Genomic DNA, 18,610 nt, shown 5'->3' with positions numbered 1-18,610 from the left:
TAATTTGTTTCTGTTTTAAATGCTCTCCAACTTCAGTGAACTAAAGGAAAACATGTCCCTTTTTTATTTATTCTTTACTTTACACACACACACACAAAGTGTGTTCCCTTCCCCTATGGCCTTGACTCCATGTCCAACTGCAGCTTGCCAGATATTGTTATTCCCCCCTCATCCCTCTCTTGCAAGTCTCTTCTTTCCTTCCTGCCTGTGTCAAGAGGTGGGTGTGCAAGCCCTTTGCCAATGCTCACTCGGTGTTCTTCTCCCTTCTACTCTCCTTCCTCAGCAGACATGAAGGGTTTGGGGGTTGTGTTGTAATGTTTGTAGTTTTAAGTAAGCCATCTTCAAATCACTCCAAAGTGAAGTTTGAAAAAGCCATCACTCCTGAACCTTTTATTATAGACCACTATGTCTAGACTTTTGACCTGACTACTTCAACATGCTTTTATGGCTGTTTTTTCTTTGAAGTTCTATGTGGGATGTGGAAGAGGAGTAGACTACGAGCCTTCCAATACTCACTGGGTTGTCTGGTCGTAACAGGATATTGTGTATTCCTTGCATACCTGTTGTATTGAGCACACACTGCTGTTTTGCATGTCCTTATGTCTAATTAAGACCCCAACATATTGAAAGTTTCAATTTGAAACATTAAAAATATACATTTTACAAGAAAAAAGGCCTGAAAGAAACAGTGCCTTCTCAATTTCATTTCTACCTTCCAGTGTTTGTTCGGCCATTTGAACTGGGCCTCACTGACTCAGCTCAGTAAGAGGATAAGTGTCACCACCATGCTAAGAATAAAGTGGTTGTCCCTCTTGGAATGTTGTCGGCGGTGTAGTAAACGACTTATTAACTGTCCATAACAATGACTGGAGAAAGTCACTGTAGTGGTTTTGTTGGGAACGGTCCGGAAATACGGTTCCAGTCTTTTACAGCCTGTTTGCTGTTGACCAGATTTGACTACCTCATTTGATTATGGCTGTTGGCGTAATTCACATTGTGCCAAATATCCATATATAAATTCAGTCTTTTTTGTGTCCCATGCCTGTATAAAATACATGCATTTCATTATAATATTTATAAGCATTATTTTTATATAAAAACTCTCCCCTCAGTGTCCCCATAGTTAAATCAACTTCTAGCATTCTGTTATGAACTGTTGTAGTTAAACAACTCAACACACATGGTTTTATATTTAAAATTGAATCATTTAAATGAAACTTTGATTTCAAATGTAAGCTATTTAAAGTTTTGACTTATTTTTATAAAAATGTCTGAATGGTTAGCCCATAGTTATATTTGTGTTGGTGCACATAGAAAGCTGTGGGATAATCAGATTAGTCACTGACCTCAGAATGGTACTCAATCACAAGGGAGAACTAAGGGACTGTGTTCATTCACTCTTTGCTTGAATACCACTGTGATTAAATTGGTAGAGGTATAACTATGGGAAAAACTTTTCATTACTTATCCACTAGACAACAGATAACAACTTGCTTATTTTATTTTAACCGCCAGACACTTTGAAGATAATATATTTAGTTTTGTGTTTAGTGACTACATTCATCTGCAAAAAAGAATTGGGGCATTGACATTTGTGCAAGCAGTTGGCATGAGATTGAATGGAGTTGCACTGTGTGTGTCTCAGTGCCAAGTAATGGGATTGACCTCCTTTCTGCCTGGTCCAGGTGCATTAGCATCAGCCCCAGTGTGCTAAGTCACCCTCCATAGTAATGTATGTTGCATAGCTTAGTACCTCAACCTAGTGTTCACCAGCCAATGCTTGACATGTGGCCTACTTTGGTGTGTATTGCAAGATCACCTGTTCTGTCTTTACATCAATATACCCTGTTAGGTGACAAGATCTCTAAAAGCACGCCCTTATAGTGTTATCTCAATTAATTCATGTCAGTAACAGTGGAGGGGTATCACAATCAGACAGACACTCTAAATGCCCATGTCTTATTTTCCTCCAAAAAGGGTGAATCATTATCCTGTAATCTCCACTTCATAGACATTTTACAAATGATGTGTGGGAGCTTGGAAGCAGTCACCACTCACCAAACAGGAGTTTGAACTAGTGGTAGTATCGAGTCTGGTGAAGTATGTTTGCTGGGTAAATATTCTGCTCAGATTAAGGGATAGGAAGCGCTCCAAAGTAAATCCTGCTTGTGAAAAATAGAGAAACTGACGTCTGAGGGCCAAGTGGTCTTTCTTCACCACGGTTTGTCGAAGGCTTTGCAAACACAGCACTGATGAAACTGATAGGAACTTCAAAACAGGAGATATGGATCTTCTTTAGTGAATCTCTAAAGAAAATCTCCACTAAGTAGCTATGTTCCAGTTGAACCAGTACAAAAGGGATGAACTACTGCAGTCCAGTTTAGTATTGACAGGCTTCCATAGACAGCACTCACTGGCTGTAAATCAGCTGCTTCCCAGATGAAAAAGGTTTACTGACTTTTGGCAATTTCTTATCACACTTTCTCTTGGGCTCAGTCAAAAGATTGTTCCTGAGTTATAGGCCGAGCCCTATAAAGATTATATCTACTCCAAAGCTACTGTAACACCAGTCCATCTTCACATGATGCAGTTAATAGTATCTCATTGAAGGATTTCAGAAGAAGTCTCCATACAGCCATGTTCTATGAAAGGTACTGAACGTTGGAAAAGCTAGGCAACCTTGTGAACACAATAGCATTCATTGTTCCACAGTCTCAGTTGGATGCTCTAAGCTCACTGCAGGTTTCCACTTCAGATTTTGACCTCATGACTTGCAGTTCTTTGTGTAAGATTCTTCCCAAAAGTGTGAGTTACTATCACAAACATGAATGTTAAAATGAGACACAGGTGCAGACAAAAAGCATTGACACAGTAACAATAAAAATGTTGGCATTCAGACGACGCCTATTTGGAAATACATCTGCCCATCTCCCTTTCAGACTGTGTTTATGAACATCCGCCCATCCTCAGCTAGTGCTGTTTCAGCTACTTCCCACCACCACTGCTGCTTCAGTGGTCTAGAACATAAAGGAGGAACTCCATCCCAGAATGCACTTAGCCTGGTGAAGCTGTGTGTGGGACAGTGGAGGCCCCAACCCAGCCTTGGCTAACAGTTACTGATCTACAATAACAATTACCCGTAGCAGAGTTCACTTACTAGAATGCTGGCCCCTCTCAAATATGTGAGAAAAGCAAGGTTGACATTGCCTAAGCTAAGGAATCTCAGTATGTCCTCTGCTGCTTATCCAATAGCAGTTGTCCAACAAAGCCCCAACATTGTCAGGTGGTAACGCTTTTATGTTTCACATGAATGTTTTTGATGTGTGTCATAGAAATATTTTATAAATCTGGGCAACAGATGTTGGAATCATGCGACAGTTAACATTTGAGTGTGAGAAAGGGAAAACAAATGCTGGTCAAAAGGTATTGACTTGACCTAGAAGTGAGTGGGGTTTTGCAATATATTGGGCTAAAGCATCTTAGGGACCGAAGTTAGTTTTTCTTTTGCTAATTGTTTATATAGACAGTATAGTCTTTCTTTCAGTCACATGCTCACACTGTAGGCTATGCATTCATACATGCATAGCCTACATACTGTCATTCTCTCTCTTTCTCTGACTCTTACATTCCATCTCTCTGTATGGCCACCAGATTAAGGAAGTTCCTTTTGCCAATGGCTGCATTTCCTCTGCTTCCGCTTGAATCTGGGTTGTCTCTCTCTCTCTGTCTTCCCCATTTCTGCCACAGCAAGTCTTAAGTCTGGCAGCCCCTGCATTGTTTTAGCGGCATCCTCATTGAAGCGACTCTGCTTAGTTCAGCGTGTCTGAGTGGGAGCAGACTCGTGAAAAGGCAAGAAATGGCCATCGTAAGAAATGTGAGTTTTCGGCGTCACTTCACATATAAGTTGTGGTGCATGGTCTGAATAGCCTACGCTCATACCCACACAGACAAACACAACGTGAACTTAGCCAGATGGATAAGGCTTTCTCCACTAGATCTGTCGACACTGCATAAATTCTTCTGGAGATTCCGCTGCGCACAGGAGACTAGTCCAGATATAAATAATTTGGCCTGGCTTTTCTCCTGTTGTCTTCTCTGAGTACAAACCTTCTCACAAGATGAAATTTCCTCATCACAGCCAATGTTCATCTACCTCTCAAATCGTTGAAACACCTTTTAGTGAACACCTAGCTGGGTTCCATTTCAGTTTTTATTTATTGTTATGTCTGGGTGTTATGTCTGGGTGTCATGCTATCAGTGGTATTAGCTATGGACCCTGATTTTTGGACACGTTCAGGCCGTAACCATTCGTGTCTGGGAGATAGCATCATGTCTGAACATCTTAAATGGTTAAATTCCTTCAGAACTTCATTTAGGCTCAAGCATGACTTGGTCTCTTCAACCCTGTCTCTTACTATAAAACCTTTGTTGGCCCTGTTCCTGCTTACATTACTAAATCCTGCTCAGTTAGCGAAGATCTACTGTAAGTACAGGGAGAACAACGCACATCCAAGTCGGAACTTGGAAGCTAAGTGGCGTTGAGATATCCCATATTGACACAGCCTCGGGAGCAAGTAGGCTTCAATGTTTGCTTTAAAAGATTGTGTGTCTTTTTGTCTAATACTATTTGCGGAAGTGCAGATCATGTTTGTGTCTTAAATTCCTCCCTATTCACACTTCCGCCACAATGAAAAGGATAGGTCAGCATTGGCCCCAGTGGGATTGGACTGCAGATATAATACATTGTATTGTGCCATCAGAGGAGGGCTTATTTTACATATAGCAGCAAAAATAATGGCCATATGTTTATAGTTTATGTAACAAAAGAAACAATAAAATGGTTTCTTATATACTAGTGTAATAATTGGACCAATACGCTGTTCCTATTGGTCCAAAAGACGTTCTCAAAAGTTAATAAATCCGTTTATATACCGCCTGAAAGTTCGCAGAGGTAAATAAACGTTTTTACGGACCTAGCAACAAGCGGTTGCCTTGGAGATGTAGCCATTGACCTTAACAACGTGGCATCTGCTCGGCAACAAAGTAGCCTAAATTGCCTAAAAAAAAACTAAAACAACCAAATATGGTTTCTGCACAGGTCCGCAAACGCCCCGCAATCGCTTCCCGTTTTAAGAAAGTATCTGAAGCAGACAGAAGACGAATTGATGTTGTTGATATGTTGCCTTGGAGATGTAGTGACGTCACCAGTGTAAGTGCAGCTGATTGCTCTGACAACATGGCGTCTGCTACAGATTCGACGTGTTTGATTTGGGATCTTACCACGTATTGTTGTAGTATATAAGAAACCAAATGTTTACTCCTCGACAGGTCAGCAAACGCTTTGTCGCCTCGATTTGTTAAAACGATTTGTTTGTAAACCTCTACCTACGGTCTCGGTTAACAAACGTTTTAACAAATCTCGGTTTACAAAGGCGTTTGCAGACCTGTCGAGGAGTAAACATTTGCTGTATATTATCTCTTTGGAGAAGGTAATGTACTCCACACAATTAATGATCAAATAGTCAATTTCTGAGAGAAATGAGAACACATCTCTTTTCGCAACTCAGATAAGCAAATAGAGAAAGCATGAGATTCACTGAAGCCAGTTCCTAAGGAGCATACATCGAATCCAGTCTACGACACTGTACACCTTTCTGCAAATAGACAACTGAATCAAACTACTGACTTTTAATACTCAAAACTCACCATCCACAACTGGAAATTGACATCATCTTCCCCCCATCACCCATCCCTTTTAAAACCCCTCAGAATATGCGAAAACACTTCACTTTCGAGGGGAAAGTGCCAATATAAACCAGATGTCCATAAGCTGACATCAGACCATGGCCTTTCTAGTTCCAGACCCACGCCCTCTCGGTTCCAGATGGTTTGCTGCCCACTGTCTGTCACTCAGAGGCTGCGGCGGCTAGAGCTAGATTTGAGCCTTTCACTCTAGATGTCTATCTCCTTTGGGACTGATCACACTGGAGGAACACTCATTACATAATCAGGATTCTCTGAGTCTGTTTCTCTTCCAGCTTAGCTGGAAAAGCAATCAGGGATACTGCCTATATAGACCCTCTGTACTCTCAGCACAATTTGCACACACACACACACACACACACACACACACACACACACGCGTGCACACACACACATAGTGGCAGTGATTTTGTTTCCCTCCCTGCTGTTATCTGTTTTTTAGTCATTGTACTCCATTGCCCTTTATCTTACCCCTATGCATGTGGTTGTGTGCGTGCACTTTTGAGTGTGTGTGAGTGTGTGTGCACACTTCACTTTAATGTGTCCATCCCTACTCTGGTACTATCCTCTACTCTTAGACAACCACAGCAGCCAAAAAACTCAGTACACACAAACACACGCAAGCACCTATAAAGTACGTCCTGTAAATGACATGTCCAGATCCTGGAATATGGTGTGTTGATGAAGTTGAAGGCCATGCAGTTGGCCAGAGGTCAAAGCCTGAGGGCCACAGCCGGCAGGCCACACTCAGATCATAGTTTGACCTCCATAGAACAGCACAACTTTGTCAGTTTGTAATTCATCAATGTCACTGTTAACCCCACAAATAGACCTGCCCCCGTCCCATGGCAATGACATTTTTTGACAACTTTGAGGCGAAGGCTGTATAGAAGTACATTGTAAGATGACAAAATGCCAATGTAGACATTGGTAATACATAATTGTATTACCAGATTTTTCCCTTGTCTGAGACAAACAATCCAGTACTTGGCTCGCTCCTAGCTTACAACCACACCCATGTCTACAGTGCTGCAGTGTGTTGGAATAGATTCAGGCGTGTGCAGTGTTATGTAGACTGGTCCGTGGAGGGATCAATAACAGTAATGGCAGCTGCCCAGTGTTTCTCACTGTTGGTTGCATGGGTCGCTCCTGCCCCTGAGGCAAGGTGAGGCACCAATGCAGTCACTCAGCTGTCGAATATCAGTAAAAGGCTTTCTGTTGTTTTGTACTCTTTGAATATGTGGCACTATCCTCGGGTAACTGACCCTCCAAAAACTGACAGAGAATATTCGAATACAAGATACAGTATTTCTAATGAAATCCAATTGATGACATCATTGTTTCCTGTGACTACACTGTGTAGCCTTGTAATGTGTATTGGGGCATGATTTTGGAAGGCAACAAAGCAAAAGGCATCATGGATCTCTGCAGTACATTAAGCCTGTTCCATAGGGCTGCCTTCACTACAGGACAGCCTGGTCAGAGACCCAGCCCAGAAGGAAGCAGACCGGGAAGTAAGCCCTGCCTTTCAGGAAGACTACCCATCAGGAGGCCTACATCTGCAAAACGCACACGGGCCTAGCCCCGGGCACTCTGCCAAGGCTCAACCCACCACACACACACACGTGCATGCATACACTTTGGCTCACTCTCTGTCACACAGACACGTAGGCTCTCATTCGCTCTCTTCCTCGCGCGCACACACATACACAGATTGCAGTTGACCAAGAAGTGATAACAAAGCTTAAGTTAAGTCAACTTCAGACATGTTGAGAGGTCAAAGGACATCACTGGCTCTCATGGAACTGTACAAAATCACGGAAATGGTCTGTATAGATCTGCTGTAATAATTGCAGTGAATCAGATGTGCTTCATACTTACGGAATGGCATCATGTCTTCCGATTTAAAAAAAATAACTCTGAACATCACTGTTTCTCTGTTAACATTTGAATTTTTTTGTCCAGTATTTAATAAGTGGATCAAAAGTTAATTCCGTATCTAATGCATTTGACCAGGAACAGTTCCATTGGCCGTGACAAACTCTAACCTTTGTAATATTACAATTTAACACATGCATCAGTATCTTCCACCCTCCCCCTCAAGTGCTGATATCAGATCTTTTCAAGCCGTGGTCAGTTATATGGTCGTTTGGCTGAACAATTGGGTCTTGTTTCACTTGTGGTTGGTGGAATGACTCAGAACTCGAAGGCTCTGTCTGTGGGCGAGTGGAAGGAATGACTAGCATCATGAGATGGTGATGCATCAAAGCTTTTTGTCTTGAAGCCTTCCATTTTTAACGCTTCTTATGGTGTTGACTGCACCATAAATGTGGTAGGAGGTCAGCAATCAAGTATGCTGTAGGGCAGATACAAGTCTCTAGGGTAGACATTGAAATTGACACAAGGTGCGGTCAGGGAAGGACTTTCATATTCTTGCTCATGGTTTCCTTCTTATTGTTAGCTTAATGATTCACCTGAAGGGGCTCCAAGCCTTGGAGCTGTAAATGACTGCTGGGATGATGCTTTATGTCCTTTTTAGTTTCAGACCAATGAGCTGGGAGGGTGATTCAGGCCCCAACTTCTATAGTTAGTAGTCGTCATGCTTTGTCATCTACACGCTTGGCTTTTTTTGGTATTACAGTCAAGATAGATGCTCGATTTATGTCTTGGGCAACAAATAGACTAGTAGTATACTCTTATTTAGGTTAAGTTGTCTGATCAATGATTTTGTTGGATACCCTTTTTTTTTTCTTTTTCTTTTTTTTTTTACAGTTAAAAGGCCCTTTAATACCAGTGTTCTGGAAAAATGCACAGAGGAACACATCGTTAATTCAAATGCATGGGTTAGGAAACTCCTACCCCAATTTTTTCCATTTTCATTTTGTGTTGAGTTTGAGTTCTTTTTGCTAGGAAAAGGACTAAGGTACAGCCAATGTTACTCCCTCTGTTCTTACATTTACATTTAGTCATTTAGCAGACGCTCTTATCCAGAGCGACTTACAGTAAGTACAGGGACATTCCCCCCAAGGCAAGTAGGGTGAAGTGCCTTGCCCAAGGACACAACGTCATTTGGCACGGCCGGGAATCGAACTAGCAACCTTCGGATTACTAGCCCGACTCCCTCACCGCTCAGCCACCTGACTTCCAGCTGTTAGCTGTTAGCTCAGCTAAGCTAACAAGCTGCTGAAAGCAGGCTTGTTTCTTGCTCTCAAAAGCACCCATAGTTTTGTTACAAGACTGTTTCAAGGAGGGTTAAAGATGTATTAGCAGGGTGCATGGCTTTACATGACCAGATAGCCCAGGGTAATCTGCTTAGCGCTCATGTGCAAAGTGATGGCTGTCATCTGATTACAGGTAAACTAACTGTGCTGCAACAGAGGATTTGCTGAGCATGTCGCTTGTTTTTTTTAAAAGTTTGCTGCAATAACAAAAAATACTTCTGGAAAAAATATCAGCTTTAAGAGTCACTAAGTGAAGTAAAAATAGTAATTCTAAAGTAATTTGAGTTGTCGAGCTTCTGTTCTGTTCATATTCCGCCACGCTTCGCTCATCATTTTATTTGTCGTGGATGCCATGCTAAATTACGCAAGCAGAGTATTTAACTGTATTACCATAGAGGAAACTCCTTTCAATGGCTTGGATGTGCAGGGCTTCAAAAGGAATGGGAAGATTTCCCCCCCCCCCCAGACACACACATAAACACACACAAAACATTAAGCACACATAAGAAAACAAACACTCTTACATAAATCAGTCAAAGTTCAGTTAGGCTTAGAGTGGGTGGTGTAGGGGTTGCTGCATAACATTTACATTTAGTCATTTAGCAAATGCTTTTATCCAAAGCAACTTACAAGAAAGAGCTTTACAAAAGGTGCATAGGTCAATGAGCATAAACAACGAGAACTGTGTGTAGCCAAAACATGAAGCATACATTGTGAAAAGCAAATAAGAGCCAATGGGTAGAACCAGAAGAGCATGTAGTTAAACAAATTATAATTGAATGACATGATCCTCGAAAGTACTAGAGTGTACCTGTAGGAAAGCAAGCAACAATAATATAATTCACAGCGAGTACAAGTAGTTAGATCAGTTACAACTAACCAACAAGTGCATAAAACAGCAAAACCAGGGACTTCAGAGATAATAAATTCAGTGCCAGGATACGTCCGAAAGATGAAAAGCTACCCTATGGCCCGGCAGTCTGGCATGTCTGTTTCAAATGAATGTGTCAAGAATGGTGCTACATAAAGATTAACACTGGGTTACGCTGGTAAAGCTTTGGTAAGGTTCTAAATGATAGATTTCCGAATATTGGTTTGATGCATTTTTTTGTGCTCTGAGTGTAATGTATTATATTTATATATAACTATATCCTGCATTTTGTTTCGTGAGTGACTTGCAAATCCCCAGCTTATTTTGTGATGTGGTAAAACAAAACTCCCAGCTCTCCTTTGCATCAAAGAGTCTAGGTCTAACTTGTAGATTGACAGAGAAGAGTTCCTACCCCATACAAGGTTTAGAGGTACTTGTTTCCCATTTCACCACCTCTTTATTGGATGCTTCCAGTTGCCTTGACACGTCGCCACCCGTTCCATGCTTGTGGCCACACACATTCGCCCAGCCCAGCCCATGCATCAGAAGTGCTAAATTTAGCTTTGTTATAGAGAGAGACAACGTCTAACGTATGCACTCATCTACACAGTTGTGCACAAGCCCTTGCAGGCCTGCATGTACAGTACATTTATTTGTCCACACACGCGGGAAATCTATTTCAATGCACAGACACACACACTGGCCTCTCCCTATAAGCATCTGCGGCAGATTTTTTGTACTGTCAGTACAGTAAACATCCCCTGCTTTCAGCAACAATCGCTCACGGGGGAATTCTACTCTAGCAGGGAAACATCAAAACAAAGATGACTAACCTTCAATTTAGGCCTGGCATCCCCCCACCCAGCACTGCACCTGCTTACATAGAAGCCAGTCTTATTTCAGTTCAGTTTGGCTCATGGGTGGTAGAGAAAGCTAGAATGTTACATTGAATCGGCCTTCTTTATGAAGCCTTAATCACTTCCCTTTCAGTCGTGCACAATATAGGCCTAAGTAAGTAAGTAAGACTTTATTTATATAGCACTTTTCATACAAGAATTGCAGCTCAAAGTGCTTTCTGTTTTCTAAGCTATTCTGAATTGTATACAGTAAATGTTAATTGGTATTACTGTGTAAGCACACCTTTCCAGGAACACAATTTAATGTAAAATGAAGATGATAGTAGAACTGTCATGAACGGGCAAAACCTTGTAATGGCAATGCATCAGTGCACTTAAACTTCAACATTCTAGAGTTGTACTGTACTGTCCTCATCACCCACATTGTCGATGTCTGGCAACATAACCACGCTGGTTCCCTTCTGACTACATATAAGATGGTCTGGATGAGCTGGTAACAGAATGATGCTATGCCTCATTATACATGAATAACTTGATTTTGGTCAGTGTGTTTTTGGTGAGATGGAGAATCTGTGAAGAGATCAGAAAATCACAAAACCACAGGGCTCAATTTCAAGGAAGGATTGATTGTTGACATAATTTTTCTGATTTACTAGAGAAAGAAAAGTCACAACCAAACCACATTTTTTAAAGACCTTATTACAGTGGACCCATGGACAGCTACAGTATGAAGGAGGAATGTAGCCATTTTCTGCTCTGCCTTCCTTAATTCCAGGAGGCTTACATTAAATGAAAGATGTAGGCTCTGATGGCCGGTTTGTCCATGAGAAACAAGCCTGAGAATTACTTTCCTGGTGGTGTGCTGCCATCGCAGCCCCTGCTGCTAACATCTGTAACTCCTGAATAAACTACTGTTAGATCTGAAGATTTGATTAGACTCTGGAGCTGTACACAAGTTAAAAAGCAATGGGTCTCAATCCTGGTCTCAGGCTTTCTCCCTCCCTCAGAGGACTGATACAGAGGAATAAAGAGGTCTGTCTATCACCTTTTAATGGTTATCCTCTTTCTCCGGTGGGCATACTGTAATTTCTCTCTTTTATCTCAGCTATAATCACTCAAACTATAACTTCACTCCTTTGTGAGTCATCATTTCATAACTCCTTGCTGTGTTTACTTTTTTAACGGAAAACAAAATATATTTGCCAACAACCCTTTCTTAGTGAGGAAGACAAAATGCAAGGAAAATTTCTGATAATGAAACTAAACCTACAAAAAAATATATATTGCAGAGAAAGTGTAGAGATACAGTATAGATTAATGAAAATGTTGTAATTGTCACAGCAGAACGCTTTGAAGAACAGTTTATGGAAATAGCTGCGGTAAAGGTATTTAGGGGCAGTGGCACTTTGCAGCAGCCAACTAATTAAGGGCATAGCACAGTCCCTCAGACTCTAGACATTCTTTGTTCATTGACATCACATCTGACCCTCGGGGTGTTGAGTTTGGGGGGTGGGGGTGGTATTCTCAGAACTGAGGAAGAGGCTCCGACAATAGGATCGTATGTGCTCCCACTCTAAAGAGCTTGATTGTTGAAACAGAGCCTTGTACTGGACCAGTGCTTGTGCGATGGCGCCTTTAGAATGTTCCGGCTGCTTCGAATAACATACTATCTATTATTAGAGGTTTGAGTCAAGTCACAATTTCCTGCCTCGTTCAGACGATTACTGTATTTAGTGAGGATGTTTCACATGCAAATATCTTGCTCATTAACAGTTGCTTTGTACCAGTGTTGGATGTGACACTTGCTACGTTGGGTTCAAATCTTTACAACTTTACATTAAGGGGGGTAGCTCATCAGGTAAGAGCTTGTACCACTTAGCCTGGTCTTAACCCAGGTGACCGAGTTTGATTTCAGCCATCCCATTTTTTTCTCCTCTCTCCATGCTTTCCTGTCTCCCTCTCTAACAGTCTCTATTAATAAAACCCCAAAAGTTCCAGAAGGTCTTTACATTAAGGTTACATTCACTTAAAATAAGTGGATGTTGTAAAGGGGCAGTTGAAGTTTACCAAAACGAGATCAATGGTAACATCCACTTACCACTGGAAAGCCCTGCTTCCGCCATAGCAAGTTTCACTATAGTCATAACATACCGCAAACTGTAATGAAGTGTAACTACGATGTTGTTACTATAGCTAGTTCTATACAGTTACATGGTACTACAGATACTTTACTATATAGACTACAAATAGTAAATGGTTTCATCAATTAAAGTTGTGTTGAACTTTGTGAAAGTACTAGTTACCTCTCAAAATATTCAGCAGATAAAGGCTACTTGTCAGTAACCTTTAATAGAGGTTGGTAGTGACTAGAAATCCCAGGACCCTTGACTCTCACTTTTAACATGACTCAAAATATCCAAGTGCACCCAACCACAAAAACCGCAGCACCCAAGAGCTTGCCTCACATCAGGTTCAGGAACACAGAGTAACATGGTTAGCACTTAGCTTCTGTAAAAACCACTTGCCCACACATGCTGGGGTATAATTGTGATACAAACCAAGTCTATTCACCCATGCTTTCATGCCATTGTGAAAGCCTCCAAAAACCACAGATTGTGGTAAGGTGAGTAGACCAAATGGTAGGCTTGTTAAATGGTGTGATTGTTCGTGGGATTTAGGTGAGTCATTCGGAGCCATAGAGAGATTATTAACATTTCAAGACACTAGTCTTGAGAGAGAGAGACATTCTGTAGATGGAACACCATTTTCTGCATCATCCATCTTATCAATCAAAGCATTATAAATCACTTAAAAACCTTAGATGGCATCCGCTGTATGCATGCCGCTATATTAGTCTACCTCTTAAATCATACAGGCAAGTAATTATGAAACAATTGGGAGAGGAAATTACCTAACCATTGGCAGAATCATGCAGGCTGATAGAATTAAAACAACGTATTCTTCCTCAGCTCCCTTTTGTTCAGCAATACCCTTTACTGTAAACAACAAGACACACAGAGGACACTACAACAAATAAACTGCCCCAAAACTCTCCAGACCTTGGTTTGTTCTAGACTCATTGACTCTCAATACAGACACATCAGTGACACGAGAAGCAGACTGGTCCAGCGTTGACCTGGTTCCATGCCCAGAAGACATATCTGCTTTTTGCAGGGTACGGCCGGCTGCACATGCAGGCATTAGGTCATCATGTTTTTTTTGAGTGGCAGAGCAGAGTAGATTAAGTGTACAAGTACAGCAGAGCAAGAGTTCCTTCGGGAGTTGTCCCAGACAGAGCTCCCTTGAACACACTGTTTGGTTCAACCCATTTTAGACCCCCCCCCCTCTTACACTAATTATGTGTCTGCTATACAGTTGTTGGACCACTCAACATTTAACTGTATGTTTCTGCTTTGATGTACGGATGTTAGGGGTGCTTTTGAAGTTTTCGATTAGGCTGCTCCACCAGTGGGTACCGCTTTACCAATGGCAGTGATCTATTTCCTCCTAGTGACTTGTTACATTAGAAATTCAATGTTGTGTCAGTCCCAATGCTTCGACAGACTTGTCTGTCTTGTGATTGTCTTGTCATTTTGACTTCATGGATGCACCTGTTTCTCAGGAGGCCCCAGTGTTCTGCACCCTGGAGGCTTGCCACTGTCTGACTTCCTAGCTTAATCTGATGAAGATTTAGTGCTGTAGATATGATGTGAGCCAAAATACTGATGTTTTAAGTCATAAAAGTGTCTAGCTTAACTATGGACAGTTTTACACAGACCAGGTGCATGTACACACACTGTACGAATCTCTCATATTTAATGACTCCAGATCTGTATTTCTGTAGCGATTCATGTGGAATGTCACCTGGAATGTACCTCTCTCGAAGTGGGATTCCAGTTTGCTTCCGTGTTCTTAAATTAAATATGCAGGCTAGCGCTGAGAAATAATCTTTATTGGCTGGGACTCATTTTCCAGAAAAAAGAAAGTGGTGGCATGATACTGACTGATGATTGGCTGTTTACATCTGTTTCCTTTTTTATGGAGCTGGCAGGTTTAAGGTCTGAGGCTCACTGAATGATGAATTCTCTAAAACAGCTCTGTGCATTTCTCATGGGGTACATGGAAGCCCTATTCACATCATTATACATTTTATAATCTCATCCCTCCGGGCTCTGCATTATAAATGTATAATATATTATATTTCTCAAATTACATTGACTTTGCCACTTTCTCCACAGTTGAACTTGTTGTGGGAGCGGAGTTAATACATGTTAGTGTCTGCCTTCTAGTAATGGTCTGCTTCTAGAACCAATGTGGTGTCGTTCAGTGTAGCTTAGAGTTCATTGCATTAGCCTAGCATCCAACTGACTGGTGATGGTGGAAGAGGATGTGGGCCGGGCGGGTTCCAGACACGCACTGGGGCACCTCAAAGTGATTTGCCAAGGAATTTGTTTACTTGTGGCGTTACTACAAATAACCATGGGGTTTATACAGGGCAAATAACTACTTCCCCTCCAGGCAGGCTTACAACACAAACACACCAGAGGGGAAATACTGGACCTCTTATTAAAGCACACCACTACACATTTTCCACAAGTACACATGGATCACATTACTCACAGGGATGTTTTTACATTGGAGGTGTCTTGCTTAGCTGCATCATTTTTGGACAATTTGTCTGATTCTTGACTTAAAGTGCTTTTGTGGTTTTTGTTCCAAAACCATGTTATGGTCCAGAGATGAGACTGAATAAGGACAGGACTTTGTTCTGTACTATTCACCTTGTTTTGAAAAATGATTGATCATAACATTTGCTTGTATTTTAAATGATATCTAATTAAAAGACTCAAAACAAAGCATTGGTTTGTTGATCCGCGATAAATATTTCTCCATTATAGTAAATGTTCTCATCACATATGTGCCTGTCTCTTCTCCTTAGGCGTTTGGGAACGCAAAGACCGCCCACAACAACAATTCAAGTCGTTTTGGCAAGTTCATTCAGGTCAACTACCAGGAGAGTGGCACAGTGCGAGGGTAAGTGGACCATATTTAACCTATGTCTCATCAAACTGACCGGAGCTAATAGCCACAACTACTGGTTGTTGTTGTTTTGTAGATCCTCTATTCCCTTTTGGTTTTCTCAGGTCTTAACATCTCATAGTTTAGGATTGTTTAGTTTGTGTCTTCCAAGCTCATAAATTCAAAGCACATCATGCAGTCAGCCTACTGTGATGTGGTGCCATCACACTCTGATTTGAATGTCTGGTTTTGTGTTCCAGAGCTTACGTGGAGAAGTATCTTCTAGAGAAGTCCAGGCTGGTTTACCAGGAGCACAATGAACGGTAAGCAGCACCAAACATACAGAATAATATAACAAGGAGCCATTTTAAGATGGCCTACACATGCCATCAACAGTATCAATCTACTTTTTAACTACTTAGTTAAGCAAAACAAACTGCTGTACTTTCACTGTTCAGATATTGTGTTATTACCCTCAGACCAGAAATAATTATTTTGCCTAGAAATTGATTGTAGAGAAAGAAAACACAGTTTTTTTTTCTTCTGTGTATTTTGATATTAGAACCCAAAAGTCAACAAGCTATTAATAAATCCCTGCAATTCTGATAGCAGACACTCATTGTGAATAAGCCATCCATTGTGATTCAAAAGAAACATATGGGAACAATTCAGCAACATGATATTCAGTCCTTCTGGTGCACATGCATAGCCTGACGTTGTCATACTCATAATTCTAGTCAGAATATGAGTCTGAGAACTCTCCGTTGGGCTGTGACTATGGGGCGTGTTTCAAACGAACCTGGAAAACAAATGCCTCTTCGCTCAATTGGATAGATCTACAACCAATCAGAGCAACGTAGTATGTTAACTTTTACCGAATCCCGTAGGAAGGACGGCAAAAACATATTTTCCATCGACAAATGCCTTGATTGCGTTTCTCTGTTCCTCTTTCAACATTAATGCGCTGTCGATGTCTTCTAAAACAGACTCGATGGCAGAATCATAACATCCCAGATCTCCAGCGGTAGCCATGTTTGTTCAAAACGAATTCAACTTAAGCGCTCTTTTGTGACGTGGGTGATTACGTTACTGTTGATCATCTGTCCATCATCGTATAAAGCCCGCCCTGGCAATTTCATTGGTCCGCCCAGATTCTGGTTTTCTGTAGTTGTCCCCAATACGAGACCCTCCAGACCCAACATCCCGACCAAATTTTTTTGTGGGCGGGACGAAGTTGGGCTGGCAGCCAGGCTAGCACATGCACACACTCACACTCTAAATATTCAAAGTCAACAGTAAAGGGTCAACTCAGTCATGACTATCTGGGCGTCCCCTTGCTGACTCCATGTGTAAAGTTGTTGACATGTTAGTGTGGAATCTAGTAGTTATTATGTGCAGTCAAGAAACAAAGAATTCTGAGTAATGCTGAAACTGACACTACAGTAAATGAATGGTTCCAACCTGTTAAGATAAGAAAGTACTCAACCAATGAAGAACCTATTTGCTCAGAAGCACAATAATAACTTCTCACAGTCCATGACAATTAGTCTACTGGTGGTAGATCTTAGCTAAGCACATGATTAAGGTGAGTGGTTTTTCTCTCTCTTCCATTCATTTATTCCTTCCTTCCTTTATTCCCTTCTTTGTTCCCTTCCTTTTTTCCAGGAACTACCATGTGTTTTACTACCTGCTGGCAGGAGCAAGTGAGGAGGAAAGGACGTCATTTCACCTCAAGAAGCCTGAAGAATACCATTACCTCAATCAGGTAAGCATTGGTGGTCAGCTCGACCTCTTAATGAGACTTGGACAAAGTCACCTGGGAACAGAAAGACATCTGTCTGTCAGAGAGAGTCACCCAGAGGTGTGTGTGTGTGGTGTTTTCTGCATTGTATCTATTTGTATACAAGTGCGTGGGTTTGTCTCTCTCTGTGTCACAGAGACAGAGAGACTGACCCACACACTTACATTACATACATACGCACTTACATATATATATGTAAGTCTATCCTGCTCTATCTCTCTCGTCTTGCTGTTTGTCTCTATCGCTCTCTCACCTCCCCCTCTCCAAAAACCGGAAAGAGAGGAAAGCAAATCGCAGAGGAAACGCATTCCATTGTTGGTGCCTTTCAGCAGCTCCCCTAGTCTCTCACACAGAAAGACCTTTTACAAGGGCCTAATCCCTCACCCATCAGATAGACAAGCTGTGTCTGTGTGTGTGCACTTATTACCATCACATTGCCATCCTTTCAAGGAAATCAGCTTAAGAGTTTTGACTTTGTATTGTTCCATTTATTTGTGTGTTGGTTGTCTTTGTGTTTCTGTTTGGATATATACATTCATGTCTGGTTATCTTTCTATGAGATCCTGATCTAGCACGTTTCAAAGGACTTTTGGTGTGTATGTGCGGGGTCTCGTGCAGGAGCCCGTGTGAGCCTCTAGGACATCTGGTAGACGATGCGCACACACACACTGACACACTACCTACAGCTGTTTGTGACAATACGCTGCCAACATACTCTGATGGCACACAGAGCCCCCAGGCCCCAGGGGCAAACCATGTCATGCTGCCTGGTTAAAGCATAAACAAAGAGAAGCACACACATGCTCACTGGGAGAGGCTGCGTGGTGTTAGTCTCTCTCAAATCCTTCTCATACCAAGCGTTGTTTTCCTCTTGCTTTTTCGACTGCAACATACTGGCCCCATCCAGATACGCACACACACACACACACACACAAAGTTACACAGCACACAGACGATAGATGTGAATCTAGAGGCTCACAGGAATACTGTTAGATACCACTTAGACAATCTCTTTCTCTGACACACTCACCCATACACACACACTCAAAGAAACCCATCAAAGGTGTGGAATGTTGAT

The 18,610-nt window shown here is 41.7% G+C and overlaps 1 protein-coding gene across 3 annotated transcripts in view; it reads left to right on the top strand.

The window, feature by feature from the left end:
- Positions 1-18,610, top strand: part of myo9aa (myosin IXAa) — an 80,589-nt gene that overhangs the window by 24,011 nt on the left and 37,968 nt on the right. For all 3 annotated transcript variants that reach the window (XM_067248521.1, XM_067248522.1, XM_067248520.1), the window contains exons 3-5: positions 15,652-15,746; positions 15,992-16,054; positions 17,397-17,496. In XM_067248521.1, coding sequence (XP_067104622.1) covers positions 15,652-15,746; positions 15,992-16,054; positions 17,397-17,496 — 258 coding nt within the window. The remainder of the gene's footprint in view (positions 1-15,651; positions 15,747-15,991; positions 16,055-17,396; positions 17,497-18,610) is intronic.

This window comes from Osmerus mordax, chromosome 13, assembly GCF_038355195.1.
Source record: "Osmerus mordax isolate fOsmMor3 chromosome 13, fOsmMor3.pri, whole genome shotgun sequence".
NCBI classification, from domain to species: domain Eukaryota; kingdom Metazoa; phylum Chordata; class Actinopteri; order Osmeriformes; family Osmeridae; genus Osmerus; species Osmerus mordax.
Note: the sequence above shows the minus strand (reverse complement) of the source record. Positions and strands in the feature narration are given on the sequence as shown.